This window comes from Bombina bombina, chromosome 7 (genome assembly GCF_027579735.1).
Source record: "Bombina bombina isolate aBomBom1 chromosome 7, aBomBom1.pri, whole genome shotgun sequence".
Lineage (NCBI taxonomy): Eukaryota > Metazoa > Chordata > Amphibia > Anura > Bombinatoridae > Bombina > Bombina bombina.
The window spans coordinates 513,498,554-513,519,806 of record NC_069505.1 but is presented as its reverse complement, the minus strand read 5'-3'; the positions used below and the strand labels follow the sequence as shown (position 1 = coordinate 513,519,806).

General features: G+C 43.8%; 1 protein-coding gene across 1 annotated transcript in view; it reads left to right on the top strand.

Annotated features, from left to right (window-relative positions):
• The window catches only part of LOC128666929 (oocyte zinc finger protein XlCOF8.4), a 249,673-nt gene that overhangs the window by 81,669 nt on the left and 146,751 nt on the right, over positions 1–21,253 (top strand). Inside the window, exons 5-6 of the mRNA XM_053721749.1 lie at positions 3,970–4,029; positions 4,280–4,427. Coding sequence (XP_053577724.1) covers positions 3,970–4,029; positions 4,280–4,427 — 208 coding nt within the window. The remainder of the gene's footprint in view (positions 1–3,969; positions 4,030–4,279; positions 4,428–21,253) is intronic.

Genomic DNA, 21,253 nt, shown 5'->3' with positions numbered 1-21,253 from the left:
CAATTATAGACTCCTCAGAAATGAGGATTTTTCTAACAGAGGCCAGAAAGACAAAGCTCCTGGACTCTTGTCGAATACTTCATTCCGTTCCTCTTCCTTCCGTAGCTCAGTGCATGGAAGTGATCGGGTTGATGGTAGCGGCAATGGACATAGTTCCTTTTGCGCGCATTCATCTAAGACCGTTACAACTGTGCATGCTCAGTCAGTGGAATGGGGACTATACAGACTTGTCTCCAAAGATACAAGTAAATCAGAGGACCAGAGACTCACTCCGTTGGTGGCTGTCCCTGGACAACCTGTCACGAGGGATGACATTCCACAGACCAGAGTGGGTCATTGTCACGACCGACGCCAGTCTGATGGGCTGGGGCGCGGTCTGGGGATCCCTGAAAGCTCAGGGTCTTTGGTCTCGGGAAGAATCTCTTCTACCGATAAATATTCTGGAACTGAGAGCGATATTCAATGCTCTCAAGGCTTGGCCTCAGCTAGCGAGGACCAAGTTCATACGGTTTCAATCAGACAACATGACGACTGTTGCGTATATCAACCATCAGGGGGGAACAAGGAGTTCCCTAGCGATGGAAGAAGTGACCAAGATCATTCTATGGGCGGAGTCTCACTCCTGCCACCTGTCTGCTATCCACATCCCGGGAGTGGAAAATTGGGAAGCGGATTTTCTGAGTCGTCAGACATTGCATCCGGGGGAGTGGGAACTCCATCCGGAAATCTTTGCCCAAGTCACTCAACTTTGGGGCATTCCAGACATGGATCTGATGGCCTCTCGTCAGAACTTCAAAGTTCCTTGCTACGGGTCCAGATCCAGGGATCCCAAGGCGGCTCTAGTGGATGCACTAGTAGCACCTTGGACCTTCAAACTAGCTTATGTGTTCCCGCCGTTTCCTCTCATCCCCAGGCTGGTAGCCAGGATCAATCAGGAGAGGGCGTCGGTGATCTTGATAGCTCCTGCGTGGCCACGCAGGACTTGGTATGCAGATCTGGTGAATATGTCATCGGCTCCACCTTGGAAGCTACCTTTGAGACGAGACCTTCTTGTTCAGGGTCCGTTCGAACATCCGAATCTGGTTTCACTCCAGCTGACTGCTTGGAGATTGAACGCTTGATTTTATCGAAGCGAGGTTTCTCAGATTCTGTTATCGATACTCTTGTTCAGGCCAGAAAGCCTGTAACTAGAAAGATTTACCATAAAATTTGGAAAAAATATATCTGTTGGTGTGAATCTAAAGGATTCCCTTGGGACAAGGTTAAGATTCCTAGGATTCTATCCTTCCTTCAAGAAGGATTGGAAAAAGGATTATCGGCAAGTTCCCTGAAGGGACAGATTTCTGCCTTGTCGGTGTTACTTCACAAAAAACTGGCAGCTGTGCCAGATGTTCAAGCCTTTGTTCAGGCTCTGGTTAGAATCAAGCCTGTTTACAAACCTTTGACTCCTCCTTGGAGTCTCAATTTAGTTCTTTCAGTTCTTCAGGGGGTTCCGTTTGAACCCTTACATTCCGTTGATATTAAGTTATTATCTTGGAAAGTTTTGTTTTTAGTTGCAATTTCTTCTGCTAGAAGAGTTTCAGAATTATCTGCTCTGCAGTGTTCTCCTCCTTATCTGGTGTTCCATGCAGATAAGGTGGTTTTACGTACTAAACCTGGTTTTCTTCCAAAAGTTGTTTCTAACAAAAACATTAACCAGGAGATTATCGTACCTTCTCTGTGTCCGAAACCAGTTTCAAAGAAGGAACGCTTGTTGCACAATTTGGATGTTGTTCGCGCTCTAAAATTCTATTTAGATGCTACAAAGGATTTTAGACAAACATCTTCCCTGTTTGTTGTTTATTCAGGTAAAAGGAGAGGTCAAAAAGCAACTTCTACCTCTCTCTCTTTTTGGATTAAAAGCATCATCAGATTGGCTTACGAGACTGCCGGACGGCAGCCTCCCGAAAGAATCACGGCTCATTCCACTAGGGCTGTGGCTTCCACATGGGCCTTCAAGAACGAGGCTTCTGTTGATCAGATATGTAGGGCAGCGACTTGGTCTTCACTGCACACTTTTACCAAATTTTACAAGTTTGATACTTTTGCTTCTTCTGAGGCTATTTTTGGGAGAAAGGTTTTGCAAGCCGTGGTGCCTTCCATTTAGGTGACCTGATTTGCTCCCTCCCTTCATCCGTGTCCTAAAGCTTTGGTATTGGTTCCCACAAGTAAGGATGACGCCGTGGACCGGACACACCTATGTTGGAGAAAACAGAATTTATGTTTACCTGATAAATTTCTTTCTCCAACGGTGTGTCCGGTCCACGGCCCGCCCTGGTTTTTTAATCAGGTCTGATAATTTATTTTCTTTAACTACAGTCACCACGGTACCATATGGTTTCTCCTATGCTATTATTCCTCCTTAACGTCGGTCGAATGACTGGGGTAGGCGGAGCCTAGGAGGGATCATGTGACCAGCTTTGCTGGGCTCTTTGCCATTTCCTGTTGGGGAAGAGAATATCCCACAAGTAAGGATGACGCCGTGGACCGGACACACCGTTGGAGAAAGAAATTTATCAGGTAAACATAAATTCTGTTTTTTACCTCTGTGATTACCTTGTATCTAAGCCTCTGCAGACAGCCTCCTAATCTAAGTGCCTTTGACAGACATGCAGTGTAGTCAATCAGTGAAGACTCCTAAATAACTTCACGGGAGTGAGCACAATGTTATCTATATGACACATGTGAACTAGCACAGTCTAACTGTGAAAAACTTTCAAAATGCTCTGAGCTCAGAGGCGGTTTTCAACTGTTTAGAAATCAGTTTGAGCCTAGCTAGGTTTAGCTTTTCAAAAATACCACCAAGGGAACAAAGCAAATTTGATGATAAAAGTAAATTGGAAAGTTGTTTAAAATTGCATGCCCTATCTGAATCATAAAAGTTTAGTTTTGACTTTACTGTCCCTTTAATTCTCATTGGTTGAAGAGCATGTAGTGAGCACGTGTTTGGCACATTATTACATGGTAGCCAACACTGCTGCCCTCTATGCTCTTGCAAATGTATAACAGTGTTAACAAGTATGCTTGCAAAACTGCTGCCATATAGACAGATGCACGCTACTGAGCCTATCTGCCTGCTATTCAACAAAGGAAACCAAGAGAACAGTCATTTTTATAAAACAAGTAAATTTGAAACTTTTGTTTTTAAAGGAATAGTAAACCCAAATGTTTTCTTTCATGATTCAGATAGAGCATGCGATTTTAAGCAACTTTCTAATTTACTCCTATTATCAATTTCTCTTCGTTCTCTTGCTATCTTTATTTAAAAAAACAGGAATAAAAGTTTTGGAGCCAGTCCATTTTAGGTTGAGAACCTGGGTTGTGCTTGCTGATTGGATGGCTAAATGTAGCCACCAATTAGCAAGCCCTATCCAGGATACTGTACCAAAAATAGGCCGGCTCCAAAGCTTTCATTCCTGCAGGCAATTCTAAACGACTTTCTAATGTACTATTATCTAAATTACTTTGTTCTTGTGTTATCCTTTGTTGAAAAGCATACTTAGGTAGGCTCAGTAGCAGCAGTGCACTACTGGGACCTAGCTGCTGATTGGTGACTGCATAGATATCCCTTTTTTCCATTGGCTCAACCAGTGTGTTCAGCTAGCTCCCAGTAATGTGTTGCTGCTCTTTCAACAAAGGATATGAAGTGAATAAAGCAAATTAGATAATAGAATTCAATTGAAAAGTTGTTTAAAAAATATATGCTCTGAATCGTGAAAATAATCTGTAAACAATTTGTTAGTTCATGACACTTTAGAAGATAGAGTTGTGATAGAGTTTATACAGTTCTAAATGGTTGTGATGTTTTGGAAGCTACAAGTTAAATTAGTCTGACTCATATTGGGGACTGTCTAAATACACCATAACCCAGCTATACTGGGTGAGCTAGAGGTATAGAAGTGCCTAATGTTTTGTTTCTGTCACATATAGGAATACATCATAGTAAGGAAAAGTTCCCCTCACATCCGCATTCACCGGCTGACTGGCGAGGTGAGTACTGCTGGAGCATTACACCAATGTCAGACCACAGTGATTGGCTTTCTATATAATTTGTTACCTTGTAGCTGTGTCTCTGTATGTTCTTAGTAACATGATCCTGGCGTAACATGATCCTTAGTAACATGATCTCTGTATGTTCTTAGTAACATGATCCTGGCGTAACATGATCCTTAGTAACATGATCTCTGTATGTTCTTAGTAACATGATCCTGGCGCTGTCAGTAAAAGTGTTGTGTTTCAGGTCCCTATGAAGTGTGATGATGTTGCTGTGTATTTCTCTATGGAGGAGTGGGAGTATATAGAGGGACACAAGGAGCTTTACAAAGACGCCATGATAGAGACTTGCCAGACGCCCAGAACTACAGACATCCCAACAGACAAGAGATCAGGTATCGTTGTGTAAATGTCACATGTGTTATCCACAAAAGCACAAAACAGAACAAGGATGGTCAGTGGCCATTGAAGGGACATTAAACACTTTGAGATGGTACAATAAAATGATAAATCGTATATATTAAAAAAAACAACTCTGCAATATACTTATTTTGTCCCCTTTTCCTATAATTCCATTCTGAAATTGTGAGCTTTTCATTTCCTGTTAGAAATGGAAGTGCAGAAAACTGTTAAATCCAGCACAACCATTGGCTGCACACTCTAGTGACCTATTTATAACTGTCCCTAATTGGCCACAGCAGAGAAGGTAACCTAAGTTACAACATGGCAGCTCCCATTGTTTTATAAACACTAAAAATTTACACTTATTTGTCAATATTTAAACAACTAATGGAACTTTAAAAAAATACATCTACATGTTATTCTCAGACTAATCTTTTCTTTGATAGCATCATTTATTTAGTGTTTAATGTCCCTTTAAATCCTTCATCAGTGAACATAAATTAATAAGCTAAGTATGGATGGGCGCTAAAAGCGGAGTCAAACCAGTCAAATAATTAAACACTTTCACTCAAAATGTTAACTCACAATTACAATTTAATTAAAATAAAATAAAAGTAAAAAATCAAAAATAAAACACAGTTGTAAGAAATATATTTCTATATATAGTAAAACTCCTTATAGCATAAGAACAACAGCAATAACTATTTGCCGATGTATAGAATTCAATCTATTAGCTGTTAAGTAAAAAAAAAAAATTCAATAAAAGACTTCCAGCATTTATATAAAAACACATGAAATGAGCTCTTTGGGTAGAGTTTTTATATAAATGCTGGAAGTCTTTTATTGAATTTTTTTTTTTTTTTACTTAACAGCTAATAGATTGAATTCTATACATCAGCAAATAGTTATTGCTGTTGTTCTTATGCTATAAGGAGTTTTACTATATATAGAAATATATTTCTTACAAATGTTTTTTATTTTTTACATTAAATTGTAATTGTAAGTTAACATTTTTAGTGAAAGTGTTTAATTATTTGACTGGTTTTACTCCGCTTTTAGCGCCCATCCACACTTTGTTTGATTGCTTTTATCTTTGGGAAGAATATATTTGGAAGGGGCAGTGAGTCTGTAGTTTAGTGCCACACTTCTCTTACTTTTCATGAATTAATAAGCTGACAGATTTAATAGTGTCTAGTTATACTTTGGGAAATAGCATAAACGTATTTATCTCTATTGGCATTACTGGCGCACACTAATACTCATACAGAGTTAATTAACACATAAGTAGTAATAGGTAGATTGGAAATAAAATTACACAAGTAGAGACACATTCATTTCTCTGTGCAAGTGTATAATAATCACTCAATGTGAGAGAATACATGAGACTAAAACACATAATATGAGAGATGACACTCATCTCTCTCCTCTCATACTGTGTGTGTAGTCTCATCTCTCTCCTCTCATACTGTGTGTGTAGTCTCCTCTCTCTCCTCTCATACTGTGTGTGTAGTCTCCTCTCTCTCCTCTCATACTGTGTGTGTAGTCTCCTCTCTCTCCTCTCATACTGTGTGTGTAGTCTCCTCTCTCTCCTCTCATACTGTGTGTGTAGTCTCCTCTCTCTCCTCTCATACTGTGTGTGTAGTCTCCTCTCTCTCCTCTCATACTGTGTGTGTAGTCTCCTCTCTCTCATCTCATACTGTGTGTGTGTGTGTAGTCTCATCTCTCCTCTCATACTGTGTGTGTAGTCTCCTCTCTCTCCTCTCATACTGTGTGTGTAGTCTCCTCTCTCTCCCCTCATACTGTGTGTGTAGTCTCATCTCTCTCCTCTCATACTGTGTGTGTAGTCTCATCTCTCTCCTCTCATACTGTGTGTGTAGTCTCATCTCTCTCCTCTCATACTGTGTGTGTAGTCTCATCTCTCTCCTCTCATACTGTGTGTGTAGTCTCATCTCTCTCCTCTCATACTGTGTGTGTAGTCTCATCTGTCTCCCCTCATACTGTGTGTAGTCTCTTCTCTCTCCTCTCATACTGTGTGTAGACTCCTCTCTCTCCTCTCATACTGTGTGTAGTCTCATCTCTCTCCTCTCATACTGTGTGTGTAGTCTCATCTCTCTCCTCTCATACTGTGTGTGTAGTCTCATCTGTCTCCCCTCATACTGTGTGTAGTCTCTTCTCTCTCCTCTCATACTGTGTGTAGTCTCCTCTCTCTCCTCTCATACTGTGTGTAGTCTCATCTCTCTCCTCTCATACTGTGTGTGTGTAGTCTCATCTCTCTCCTCTCATACTGTGTGTGTAGTCTCATCTCTCTCCTCTCATACTGTGTGTGTAGTCTCATCTCTCTCCTCTCATACTGTGTGTGTAGTCTCCTCTCTCTCCTCTCATACTGTGTGTGTAGTCTCATCTGTCTCCCCTCATACTGTGTGTAGTCTCTTCTCTCTCCTCTCATACTGTGTGTAGTCTCCTCTCTCTCCTCTCATACTGTGTGTAGTCTCATCTCTCTCCTCTCATACTGTGTGTGTAGTCTCCTCTCTCTCCTCTCATACTGTGTGTGTAGTCTCATCTCTCTCCTCTCATACTGTGTGTGTAGTCTCATCTCTCTCCTCTCATACTGTGTGTGTAGTCTCCTCTCTCTCCTCTCATACTGTGTGTGTAGTCTCATCTCTCTCCTCTCATACTGTGTGTGTAGTCTCATCTGTCTCCCCTCATACTGTGTGTAGTCTCTTCTCTCTCCTCTCATACTGTGTGTGTAGTCTCCTCTCTCTCCTCTCATACTGTGTGTGTAGTCTCATCTCTCTCCTCTCATACTGTGTGTGTAGTCTCATCTCTCTCCTCTCATACTGTGTGTGTGTAGTCTCATCTCTCTCATACTGTGTGTGTAGTCTCATCTCTCTCCTCTCATACTGTGTGTGTAGTCTCATCTCTCTCCTCTCATACTGTGTGTGTAGTCTCATCTCTCTCCTCTCATACTGTGTGTGTACTCTCATCTCTATCCTCTCATACTGTGTGTGTAGTCTCATCTCTCTCCTCTCATACTGTGTGTGTGTAGTCTCATCTCCTCTCATACTGTGTGTGTGTAGTCTCATCTCTATCCTCTCATACTGTGTGTGTAGTCTCATCTCTCTCCTCTCATACTGTGTGTGTGTGTAGTCTCATCTCCTCTCATACTGTGTGTGTGTGTAGTCTCATCTCCTCTCATACTGTGTGTGTGTGTAGTCTCATCTCTCTCCTCTCATACTGTGTGTGTAGTCTCATCTCTCTCATACTGTGTGTGTAGTCTCATCTCTCTCCTCTCATACTGTGTGTGTAGTCTCATCTCTCTCATACTGTGTGTGTAGTCTCATCTCTCTCCTCTCATACTGTGTGTGTAGTCTCATCTCTCTCCTCTCATACTGTGTGTGTAGTCTCATCTCTCTCCTCTCATACTGTGTGTGTAGTCTCATCTCTCTCATACTGTGTGTGTAGTCTCATCTCTCTCCTCTCATACTGTGTGTGTGTAGTCTCATTTCTCTCATACTGTGTGTAGTCTCATCTGTCTCCCCTCATACTGTGTGTGTGTAGTCTCATCTCTCTCCTCTCATACTGTGTGTGTAGTCTCATCTCTCTCCTCTCATACTGTGTGTGTAGTCTCATCTCTCCTCTCATACTGTGTGTGTAGTCTCATCTCTCTCCTCTCATACTGTGTGTATGTAGTCTCATCATCTCTCCTCTCATACAGTGTGTGTGTAGTCTCATCTCTCTCCCCATACTGTGTGTGTAGTCTCATCTCTCTCCCTCTCATACTGTTGTGTGGTAGTCTCATCTCTCTCCTCTCATACTGTGTGTGTAAGTCTCATCTCTCTCCTCTCATACTGTGTGTGTAGTCTCATCTCTCTCTCATACTTGTGTGTGTAGTCTCATCTCTCTCCTCTCATACTGTGTGTGTAGTCTCATCCTCTCCTCATACTGTGTGTGTGAGGTCTCATCTCTCTCCTCTCATACTGTGTTGTAGTCTCATCTCTATCCTCTCATACTGTGTGTGTAGTCTCATCTGTCTCCCCTCATACTGTGTGTGTAGTCTCATCTTCTTCCTCTCATACTGTGTGTGTAGTCTCATCTCTCGCCTCTCATACTGTGTGTGTAGTCTCATCTCTCTCCTCTCATACTGTGTGTGTAGTCTCATCTCTCTCATCTTACTGTGTGTGTAGTCTCATCTACTCCTCTCATACTGTGTGTGTGTAGTCTCATCTCTCTCCTCTCATACTGTGTGTGTAGGTCTCTTCTATCTCCTCTCATACTGTGTGTGTAGTCTCATCTCTCTCCTCTCATACTGTGTGTGTGTAGTCTCATCTCTCTCCTCTCATACTGTGTGTATGTAGTCTCATCTCTCTCCTCTCATACTGTGTGTGTGTAGTCTTATCTCTCTCCTCTCATACTGTGTGTGTAGTCTTATCTCTCTCCTCTCATACTGTGTGTGTAGTCTCATCTCTCTCCTCTCGTACTGTGTGTATATAGTCTCATCTCTCTCCTCTCATACTGTGTGTGTAGTCTCATCTCTCTCATACTGTGTGTGTAGTCTCATCTCTCTCCTCTCATACTGTGTGTGTAGTCTCATCTCTCTCATACTGTGTGTGTAGTCTCATCTCTCTCCTCTCATACTGTGTGTGTAGTCTCATCTCTCTCCTCTCATACTGTGTGTGTAGTCTCATCTCTCTCCTCTCATACTGTGTGTGTAGTCTCATCTCTCTCATACTGTGTGTGTAGTCTCATCTCTCTCCTCTCATACTGTGTGTGTGTAGTCTCATCTCTCCTCATACTGTGTGTGTAGTCTCATCTCTCTCCTCCATACTGTGTGTGTTAGTCTCATCTCTCTCCCTCTCATACTGTGTGTGTAGTCTCCATCTCTCTCCTCTCATACTGTGTGTGTGTAGTCTCATCTCTCTCCTCTCATACTGTGTGTGTAGACTCATCTCTCTCCTCTCATACTGTGGTTTGTAGTCTCATCTCTCTCCTCTCATACTGTGTGTGTAGTCTCATCTCTCTCCTCTCATACTGTGTGTGTGTAGTCTCATCTCTCTCCTCTCCTACTGTGTGTGTAGTCTCATCTCTCTCCTCTCATACTGTGTGTGTGTAGTCTCATCTCTCTCCTCTCATACTGTGTGTAGTCTCATCTCTCTCCTCTCATACTGTGTGTGTGTGTGTAGTCTCATCTCTCTACCCTCTCATACTGTGTGTGTAGTCTCATCTCTCTCCTCTCACTACTGTGTGTGTAGTCTCATCAGTCTCCCTCATACTGTGTGTGTTGTCTCATCTCTCTCCTCTCATACTGTGTGTGTAGTCTCATCTCTCTCCTCTCATACTGTGTGTGTAGTCTCATCTCTCTCATACTGTGTGTGTAGTCTCATCTCTCTCCTCTCATACTGTGTGTGTGTAGTCTCATCTCTCTCCTCTCATACTGTGTGTGTAGTCTCATCTCTCTCATACTGTGTGTGTAGTCTCATCTCTCTCCTCTCATACTGTGTGTGTAGTCTCATCTCTCTCCTCTCATACTGTGTGTATGTAGTCTCATCTCTCTCCTCTCATACTGTGTGTGTGTAGTCTTATCTCTCTCCTCTCATACTGTGTGTGTAGTCTTATCTCTCTCCTCTCATACTGTGTGTGTAGTCTCATCTCTCTCCTCTCGTACTGTGTGTATATAGTCTCATCTCTCTCCTCTCATACTGTGTGTGTAGTCTCATCTCTCTCATACTGTGTGTGTAGTCTCATCTCTCTCCTCTCATACTGTGTGTGTAGTCTCATCTCTCTCCTCTCATACTGTGTGTGTAGTCTCATCTCTCTCCTCTCATACTGTGTGTGTGTAGTCTCATCTCTCTCCTCTCATACTGTGTGTGTGTAGTCTCATCTCTCTCCTCTCATACTGTGTGTGTAGTCTCATCTCTCTCATACTGTGTGTGTAGTCTCATCTCTCTCCTCTCATACTGTGTGTGTAGTCTCATCTCTCTCCTCTCATACTGTGTGTGTAGTCTCATCTGTCTCCCCTCATACTGTGTGTGTAGTCTCATCTCTCTCATACTGTGTGTGTAGTCTCATCTGTCTCCCCTCATACTGTGTGTGTAGTCTCATCTCTCTCCTCTCATACTGTGTGTGTAGTCTCATCTCTCTCATACTGTGTGTGTAGTCTCATCTCTCTCCTCTCATACTGTGTGTGTAGTCTCATCTCTCTCCTCTCATACTGTGTGTGTAGTCTCATCTCTCTCCTCTCATACTGTGTGTAGTCTCATCTCTCTCCTCTCATACTGTGTGTGTAGTCTCATCTCTCTCCTCTCATACTGTGTGTATGTAGTCTCATCTCTCTCCTCTCATACTCTGTGTGTGTGTGTGTGTGTAGTCTCATCTCTCCTCTCATACTGTGTGTGTAGTCTCATCTCTCTCCTCTCATACTGTGTGTGTAGTCTCATCTCTCTCCTCTCATACTGTGTGTGTTGTCTCATCTCTCTCCTCTCATATGGTGTGTGTGTGTAGTCTCATCTCTCTCCTCTCATTCTGTGTGTGTGTAGTCTCATCTCTCTCCTCTCATTCTGTGTGTGTGTAGTCTCATCTCTCTCCTCTCATACTGTGTGTGTGTGTAGTCTCATCTCTCTCCTCTCATACTGTGTGTGTGTGTAGTCTCATCTCTCCTCTCATACTGTGTGCGTGCAGTCTCATCTCTCCTATCATACTGTGTGTAGTCTCCTCTCTCTCTTCTCATACTTTGTGTGTGTGTGTGTAGTCTCATCTCTATCCTCTCTTACTGTGTGTGTGTCTGTGTGTAGTCTCATCTCTCCTCTCATACTGTGTGTAGTCTCATCTCTCTCCTCTCATACTGTGTGCGCATGGGTGTGTGTAGTCTCATCTCTCTCCTCTCATACTGTCTGTGTGTGTAGTCTCATCTCTCTCCTCTCATACTGTCTGTGTGTGTAGTCTCATCTCTCTCCTCTCATACTGTGTGTGTAGTCTCATCTCTCTCCTCTCATACTGTGTGTGTAGTCTCATCTCTCTCATACTGTGTGTGTAGTCTCATCTGTCTCCCCTCATACTGTGTGTGTAGTCTCATCTCTCTCCTCTCATACTGTGTGTGTAGTCTCATCTCTCTCATACTGTGTGTGTAGTCTCATCTCTCTCCTCTCATACTGTGTGTGTGTAGTCTCATCTCTCTCCTCTCATACTGTGTGTATGTAGTCTCATCTCTCTCCTCTCATACTGTGTGTGTGTAGTCTTATCTCTCTCCTCTCATACTGTGTGTGTAGTCTCATCTCTCTCCTCTCATACTGTGTGTGTAGTCTCATCTCTCTCCTCTCATACTGTGTGTGTGTGTAGTCTCATCTCTCTCCTCTCATACTGTGTGTGTAGTCTCATCTCTCTCTCATACTGTGTGTGTAGTCTCATCTCTCTCCTCTCATACTGTGTGTGTAGTCTCATCTCCATACTGTTGTGTGTAGTCTCCTCTCTCATACTGTGTGTGTAGTCTCATCTCTATCTCTCATACTGTGTGTGTAGTCTCATCTGTCTCCCCTCATACTGTGTGTGTAGTCTCATCTCTCTCATACTGTGTGTGTAGTCTCATCTGTCTCCCCTCATACTGTGTGTGTAGTCTCATCTCTCTCCTCTCATACTGTGTGTAGTCTCATCTCTCTCCTCTCATACTGTGTGTAGTCTCATCTCTCTCCTCTCATACTGTGTGCGCATAGTCTCATCTCTCCTCTCATACTGTGTGTGTAGTCTCATCTCTCCTCTCATACTGTGTGTGTGTAGTCTCATCTCTCTCCTCTCATACTGTGTGTGTAGTCTCATCTCTCTCATACTGTGTGTGTAGTCTCATCTCTCTCCTCTCATACTGTGTGTGTAATCTCATCTCTCTCCTCACATACTGTGTGTGTAGTCTCATCTCTCTCCTCTCATACTGTGTGTGTATGTAGTCTCACCTCTCCTCTCATACTGTGTGTGTAGTCTCATCTCTCTCCTCTCATACTGTGTGTATGTAGTCTCATCTCTCTCCTCTCATACTCTGTGTGTGTGTGTAGTCTCATCTCTCCTCTCATACTGTGTGTGTAGTCTCATCTCTCTCCTCTCATACTGTGTGTGTAGTCTCATCTCTCTCCTCTCATACTGTGTGTCTTGTCTCATCTCTCTCCTCTCATATGGTGTGTGTGTGTAGTCTCATCTCTCTCCTCTCATTCTGTGTGTGTGTAGTCTCATCTCTCTCCTCTCATACTGTGTGTGTGTCTAGTCTCATCTCTCTCCTCTCATACTGTGTGTGTGTGTAGTCTCATCTCTCCTCTCATACTGTGTGCGTGCAGTCTCATCTCTCCTATCATACTGTGTGTAGTCTCCTCTCTCTCTTCTCATACTTTGTGTGTGTGTGTGTGTGTAGTCTCATCTCTATCCTCTCTTACTGTGTGTGTGTGTGTGTGTAGTCTCATCTCTCCTCTCATACTGTGTGTAGTCTCATCTCTCTCCTCTCATACTGTGTGCGCATGGGTGTGTGTAGTCTCATCTCTCTCCCCTCATACTGTGTGTACGCGTATTTTCATCTCTCCTCTCATACGGTGTGTGTGTGTAGTCTCATCTCTCTCCTCTCATACTGTTTGTGTGTGTAGTCTCATCTCTCTCCTCTCATACTGTCTGTGTGTGTAGTCTCATCTCTCTCCTCTCATACTGTGTGTAGTCTCTTCTCTCTCCTCTCATACTGTGTGTGTGTGTGTGTGTGTGTAGTCTCATCTCTCTCCTCTCATACTGTGTGTAGTCTCATCTCTCTCCTCTCATACTGTGTGTAGTCTCTTCTCTCTCCTCTCATACTGTGTGTGTGTAGTCTCATCTCTCCTTTCCTACTGTGTGTAGTCTCTTCTCTCTCCTCTCATACTGTGTGTGTGTAGTCTCATCTCTCCTTTCATACTGTGTGTAGTCTCATCTCTCTCCTTTCATACTGTGTGTAGTCTCATCTCTCTCCTCTCATACTGTGTGTAGTCTCATCTCTCCTCTCATACTGTGTGTAGTCTCATCTCTCTCCTCTCATACTGTGTGTGTGTGTGTAGTCTCATCTCTCTCCTCTCATACTGTGTGTGTGTAGTCTCATCTCTCTCCTCTCATACTGTGTGTGTGTGTGTGTGTAGTCTTATCTCTCTCCTCTCATACTGTGTGTGTGTGTAGTCTCATCTCTCCTCTCATACTGTGTGTGTGTGTGTGTGTGTAGTCTCATCTCTCCTCTCATACTTTGTGTGTGTGTGTGTTTGTAGTCTCATCTCTCTCCTCTCATACTGTGTGTGTGTAGTCTCATCTCTCTCCTCTCATACTGTGTGCGTGCAGTCTCATCTTTCCTCTCATACTGTGTGCGTGGAGTCTCATCTCTCCTATCATACTGTGTGTAGTCTCCTCTCTCTCTTCTCATAGTGTGTGTGTGTGTGTGTAGTCTCATTTCTCTCTTCTCATACTGTGTGTACGCGTATTTTCATCTCTCTTCTCATACTGTGTGTGTGTGTAGTCTCATCTCTCTCCTCTCATACTGTGTGCGCGTGTGTGTGTAGTCTCATCTCTCCTCTCATACTTTGTGTGTGTGTGTGTTTGTAGTCTCATCTCTCTCCTCTCATACTGTGTGTGTGTAGTCTCATCTCTCTCCTCTCATACTGTGTGCGTGCAGTCTCATCTTTCCTCTCATACTGTGTGCGTGGAGTCTCATCTCTCCTATCATACTGTGTGTAGTCTCCTCTCTCTCTTCTCATAGTGTGTGTGTGTGTGTGTGTAGTCTCATTTCTCTCTTCTCATACTGTGTGTACGCGTATTTTCATCTCTCTTCTCATACTGTGTGTGTGTGTAGTCTCATCTCTCTCCTCTCATACTGTGTGCGCGTGTGTGTGTAGTCTCATCTCTCTCCTCTCATACTGTGTGTAGTCTCTTCTCTCTCCTCTCATACTGTGTGTAGTCTCTTCTCTCTCCTCTCATACTGTGTGTGTAGTCTCATCTCTCTCCTCTCATACTGTGTGTGTAGTCTCATCTCTCTCCTCTCATACTGTGTGTGTGTAGTCTCATCTCTCTCCTCTCATACTGTGTGTGTAGTCTCATCTCTCTCATACTGTGTGTGTAGTCTCATCTCTCTCCTCTCATACTGTGTGTGTAGTCTCATCTGTCTCCCCTCATACTGTGTGTGTAGTCTCATCTCTCTCATACTGTGTGTGTAGTCTCATCTGTCTCCCCTCATACTGTGTGTGTAGTCTCATCTCTCTCCTCTCATACTGTGTGTGTAGTCTCATCTCTCTCCTCTCATACTGTGTGTGTATGTAGTCTCATCTCTCTCCTCTCATACTGTGTGTGTAGTCTCATCTCTCTCCTCTCATACTGTGTGTATGTAGTCTCATCTCTCTCCTCTCATACTGTGTGTGTAGTCTTATCTCTCTCCTCTCATACTGTGTGTGTAGTCTCATCTCTCTCCTCTCATACTGTGTGTGTAGTCTTATCTCTCTCCTCTCATACTGTGTGTGTAGTCTCATCTCTCTCCTCTCGTACTGTGTGTATATAGTCTCATCTCTCTCCTCTCATACTGTGTGTGTAGTCTCATCTCTCTCATACTGTGTGTGTAGTCTCATCTCTCTCCTCTCATACTGTGTGTGTAGTCTCATCTCTCTCATACTGTGTGTGTAGTCTCATCTCTCTCCTCTCATACTGTGTGTGTAGTCTCATCTCTCTCCTCTCATACTGTGTGTGTAGTCTCATCTCTCTCCTCTCATACTGTGTGTGTAGTCTCATCTCTCTCATACTGTGTGTGTAGTCTCATCTCTCTCCTCTCATACTGTGTGTGTGTAGTCTCATTTCTCTCATACTGTGTGTAGTCTCATCTGTCTCCCCTCATACTGTGTGTGTGTAGTCTCATCTCTCTCCTCTCATACTGTGTGTGTAGTCTCATCTCTCTCCTCTCATACTGTGTGTGTAGTCTCATCTCTCTCATACTGTGTGTGTAGTCTCATCTCTCTCCTCTCATACTGTGTGTGTGTGTGTAGTCTCATCTCTCTCCTCTCATACTGTGTGTGTAGTCTCATCTCTCTCCTCTCATACTGTGTGTGTAGTCTCATCTGTCTCCCCTCATACTGTGTGTGTAGTCTCATCTCTCTCCTCTCATACTGTGTGTGTAGTCTCATCTCTCTCCTCTCATACTGTGTGTGTAGTCTCATCTCTCTCATACTGTGTGTGTAGTCTCATCTGTCTCCCCTCATACTGTGTGTGTAGTCTCATCTCTCTCCTCTCATACTGTGTGTGTAGTCTCATCTCTCTCATACTGTGTGTGTAGTCTCATCTCTCTCCTCTCATACTGTGTGTGTGTGTAGTCTCATCTCTCTCCTCTCATACTGTGTGTGTAGTCTCATCTCTCTCATACTGTGTGTGTAGTCTCATCTCTCTCCTCTCATACTGTGTGTGTGTAGTCTCATCTCTCTCCTCTCATACTGTGTGTATGTAGTCTCATCTCTCTCCTCTCATACTGTGTGTGTGTAGTCTTATCTCTCTCCTCTCATACTGTGTGTGTAGTCTTATCTCTCTCCTCTCATACTGTGTGTGTAGTCTCATCTCTCTCCTCTCGTACTGTGTGTATATAGTCTCATCTCTCTCCTCTCATACTGTGTGTGTAGTCTCATCTCTCTCATACTGTGTGTGTAGTCTCATCTCTCTCCTCTCATACTGTGTGTGTGTAGTCTCATCTCTCTCCTCTCATACTGTGTGTGTAGTCTCATCTCTCTCCTCTCATACTGTGTGTGTGTAGTCTCATCTCTCTCCTCTCATACTGTGTGTGTGTAGTCTCATCTCTCTCCTCTCATACTGTGTGTGTAGTCTCATCTCTCTCATACTGTGTGTGTAGTCTCATCTCTCTCCTCTCATACTGTGTGTGTAGTCTCATCTCTCTCCTCTCATACTGTGTGTGTAGTCTCATCTGTCTCCCCTCATACTGTGTGTGTAGTCTCATCTCTCTCATACTGTGTGTGTAGTCTCATCTGTCTCCCCTCATACTGTGTGTGTAGTCTCATCTCTCTCCTCTCATACTGTGTGTGTAGTCTCATCTCTCTCATACTGTGTGTGTAGTCTCATCTCTCTCCTCTCATACTGTGTGTGTAGTCTCATCTCTCTCCTCTCATACTGTGTGTGTAGTCTCATCTCTCTCCTCTCATACTGTGTGTAGTCTCATCTCTCTCCTCTCATACTGTGTGTGTAGTCTCATCTCTCTCCTCTCATACTGTGTGTATGTAGTCTCATCTCTCTCCTCTCATACTCTGTGTGTGTGTGTGTGTGTAGTCTCATCTCTCCTCTCATACTGTGTGTGTAGTCTCATCTCTCTCCTCTCATACTGTGTGTGTAGTCTCATCTCTCTCCTCTCATACTGTGTGTGTTGTCTCATCTCTCTCCTCTCATATGGTGTGTGTGTGTAGTCTCATCTCTCTCCTCTCATTCTGTGTGTGTGTAGTCTCATCTCTCTCCTCTCATTCTGTGTGTGTGTAGTCTCATCTCTCTCCTCTCATACTGTGTGTGTGTGTAGTCTCATCTCTCTCCTCTCATACTGTGTGTGTGTGTAGTCTCATCTCTCCTCTCATACTGTGTGCGTGCAGTCTCATCTCTCCTATCATACTGTGTGTAGTCTCCTCTCTCTCTTCTCATACTTTGTGTGTGTGTGTGTAGTCTCATCTCTATCCTCTCTTACTGTGTGTGTGTCTGTGTGTAGTCTCATCTCTCCTCTCATACTGTGTGTAGTCTCATCTCTCTCCTCTCATACTGTGTGCGCATGGGTGTGTGTAGTCTCATCTCTCTCCTCTCATACTGTCTGTGTGTGTAGTCTCATCTCTCTCCTCTCATACTGTCTGTGTGTGTAGTCTCATCTCTCTCCTCTCATACTGTGTGTGTAGTCTCATCTCTCTCCTCTCATACTGTGTGTGTAGTCTCATCTCTCTCATACTGTGTGTGTAGTCTCATCTGTCTCCCCTCATACTGTGTGTGTAGTCTCATCTCTCTCCTCTCATACTGTGTGTGTAGTCTCATCTCTCTCATACTGTGTGTGTAGTCTCATCTCTCTCCTCTCATACTGTGTGTGTGTAGTCTCATCTCTCTCCTCTCATACTGTGTGTATGTAGTCTCATCTCTCTCCTCTCATACTGTGTGTGTGTAGTCTTATCTCTCTCCTCTCATACTGTGTGTGTAGTCTCATCTCTCTCCTCTCATACTGTGTGTATATAGTCTCATCTCTCTCCTCTCATACTCTGTGTGTGTGTGTAGTCTCATCTCTCTCCTCTCATACTGTGTGTGTAGTCTCATCTCTCTCCTCTCATACTGTGTGTGTGTGTAGTCTCATCTCTCTCCTCTCATACTGTGTGTGTAGTCTCATCTCTCTCATACTGTGTGTGTAGTCTCATCTCTCTCATACTGTGTGTGTAGTCTCATCTCTCTCCTCTCATACTGTGTGTGTAGTCTCATCTGTCTCCCCTCATACTGTGTGTGTAGTCTCATCTCTCTCATACTGTGTGTGTAGTCTCATCTGTCTCCCCTCATACTGTGTGTGTAGTCTCATCTCTCTCCTCTCATACTGTGTGTAGTCTCATCTCTCTCCTCTCATACTGTGTGTAGTCTCATCTCTCTCCTCTCATACTGTGTGCGCATAGTCTCATCTCTCCTCTCATACTGTGTGTGTAGTCTCATCTCTCCTCTCATACTGTGTGTGTGTAGTCTCATCTCTCTCCTCTCATACTGTGTGTGTAGTCTCATCTCTCTCATACTGTGTGTGTAGTCTCATCTCTCTCCTCTCATACTGTGTGTGTAATCTCATCTCTCTCCTCACATACTGTGTGTGTAGTCTCATCTCTCTCCTCTCATACTGTGTGTGTATGTAGTCTCACCTCTCCTCTCATACTGTGTGTGTAGTCTCATCTCTCTCCTCTCATACTGTGTGTATGTAGTCTCATCTCTCTCCTCTCATACTCTGTGTGTGTGTGTAGTCTCATCTCTCCTCTCATACTGTGTGTGTAGTCTCATCTCTCTCCTCTCATACTGTGTGTGTAGTCTCATCTCTCTCCTCTCATACTGTGTGTCTTGTCTCATCTCTCTCCTCTCATATGGTGTGTGTGTGTAGTCTCATCTCTCTCCTCTCATTCTGTGTGTGTGTAGTCTCATCTCTCTCCTCTCATACTGTGTGTGTGTCTAGTCTCATCTCTCTCCTCTCATACTGTGTGTGTGTGTGTGTAGTCTCATCTCTCCTCTCATACTGTGTGCGTGCAGTCTCATCTCTCCTATCATACTGTGTGTAGTCTCCTCTCTCTCTTCTCATACTTTGTGTGTGTGTGTGTGTAGTCTCATCTCTATCCTCTCTTACTGTGTGTGTGTGTGTGTGTAGTCTCATCTCTCCTCTCATACTGTGTGTAGTCTCATCTCTCTCCTCTCATACTGTGTGCGCATGGGTGTGTGTAGTCTCATCTCTCTCCCCTCATACTGTGTGTACGCGTATTTTCATCTCTCCTCTCATACGGTGTGTGTGTGTAGTCTCATCTCTCTCCTCTCATACTGTTTGTGTGTGTAGTCTCATCTCTCTCCTCTCATACTGTCTGTGTGTGTAGTCTCATCTCTCTCCTCTCATACTGTGTGTAGTCTCTTCTCTCTCCTCTCATACTGTGTGTGTGTGTGTGTGTGTGTGTAGTCTCATCTCTCTCCTCTCATACTGTGTGTAGTCTCATCTCTCTCCTCTCATACTGTGTGTAGTCTCTTCTCTCTCCTCTCATACTGTGTGTGTGTAGTCTCATCTCTCCTTTCCTACTGTGTGTAGTCTCTTCTCTCTCCTCTCATACTGTGTGTGTGTAGTCTCATCTCTCCTTTCATACTGTGTGTAGTCTCATCTCTCTCCTTTCATACTGTGTGTAGTCTCATCTCTCTCCTCTCATACTGTGTGTAGTCTCATCTCTCCTCTCATACTGTGTGTAGTCTCATCTCTCTCCTCTCATACTGTGTGTGTGTGTGTAGTCTCATCTCTCTCCTCTCATACTGTGTGTGTGTAGTCTCATCTCTCTCCTCTCATACTGTGTGTGTGTGTGTGTGTGTAGTCTTATCTCTCTCCTCTCATACTGTGTGTGTGTGTAGTCTCATCTCTCCTCTCATACTGTGTGTGTGTGTGTGTGTGTAGTCTCATCTCTCCTCTCATACTTTGTGTGTGTGTGTGTTTGTAGTCTCATCTCTCTCCTCTCATACTGTCTGTGTTTAGTCTCATCTCTCTCCTCTCATACTGTGTGCGTGCAGTCTCATCTTTCCTCTCATACTGTGTGCGTGGAGTCTCATCTCTCCTATCATACTGTGTGTAGTCTCCTCTCTCTCTTCTCATAGTGTGTGTGTGTGTGTGTAGTCTCATTTCTCTCTTCTCATACTGTGTGTACGCGTATTTTCATCTCTCTTCTCATACTGTGTGTGTGTGTAGTCTCATCTCTCTCCTCTCATACTGTGTGCGCGTGTGTGTGTAGTCTCATCTCTCCTCTCATACTTTGTGTGTGTGTGTGTTTGTAGTCTCATCTCTCTCCTCTCATACTGTGTGTGTGTAGTCTCATCTCTCTCCTCTCATACTGTGTGCGTGCAGTCTCATCTTTCCTCTCATACTGTGTGCGTGGAGTCTCATCTCTCCTATCATACTGTGTGTAGTCTCCTCTCTCTCTTCTCATAGTGTGTGTGTGTGTGTGTAGTCTCATTTCTCTCTTCTCATACTGTGTGTACGCGTATTTTCATCTCTCTTCTCATACTGTGTGTGTGTGTAGTCTCATCTCTCTCCTCTCATACTGTGTGCGCGTGTGTGTGTAGTCTCATCTCTCTCCTCTCATACTGTGTGTAGTCTCTTCTCTCTCCTCTCATACTGTGTGTAGTCTCTTCTCTCTCCTCTCATACTGTGTGTGTAGTCTCATCTCTCTCCTCTCATACTGTGTGTGTAGTCTCATCTCTCTCCTCTCATACTGTGTGTGTGTAGTCTCATCTCTCTCCTCTCATACTGTGTGTGTAGTCTCATCTCTCTCATACTGTGTGTGTAGTCTCATCTCTCTCCTCTCATACTGTGTGTGTAGTCTCATCTGTCTCCCCTCATACTGTGTGTGTAGTCTCATCTCTCTCATACTGTGTGTGTAGTCTCATCTGTCTCCCCTCATACTGTGTGTGTAGTCTCATCTCTCTCCTCTCATACTGTGTGTGTAGTCTCATCTCTCTCCTCTCATACTGTGTGTGTATGTAGTCTCATCTCTCTCCTCTCATACTGTGTGTGTAGTCTCATCTCTCTCCTCTCATACTGTGTGTATGTAGTCTCATCTCTCTCCTCTCATACTCTGTGTGTGTGTGTGTAGTCTCATCTCTCCTCTCATACTGTGTGTGTAGTCTCATCTCTCTCCTCTCATACTGTGTGTGTAGTCTCATCTCTCTCCTCTCATACTGTGTGTGTTGTCTCATCTCTCTCCTCTCATATGGTGTGTGTGTGTAGTCTCATCTCTCTCCTCTCATTCTGTGTGTGTGTAGTCTCATCTCTCTCCTCTCATACTGTGTGTGTGTGTAGTCTCATCTCTCTCCTCTCATACTGTGTGTGTATGTAGTCTCATCTCTCCTCTCATACTGTGTGCATGCAGTCTCATCTCTCCTATCATACTGTGTGTAGTCTCCTCTCTCTCTTCTCATACTTTGTGTGTGTGTGTGTGTAGTCTCATCTCTCATCTCATACTGTGTGTAGTCTCATCTCTCTCCTCTCATACTGTGTGCGCATGTGTGTGTGTAGTCTCATCTCTCTCCCCTCATACTGTGTGTACGCGTATTTTCATCTCTCCTCTCATAC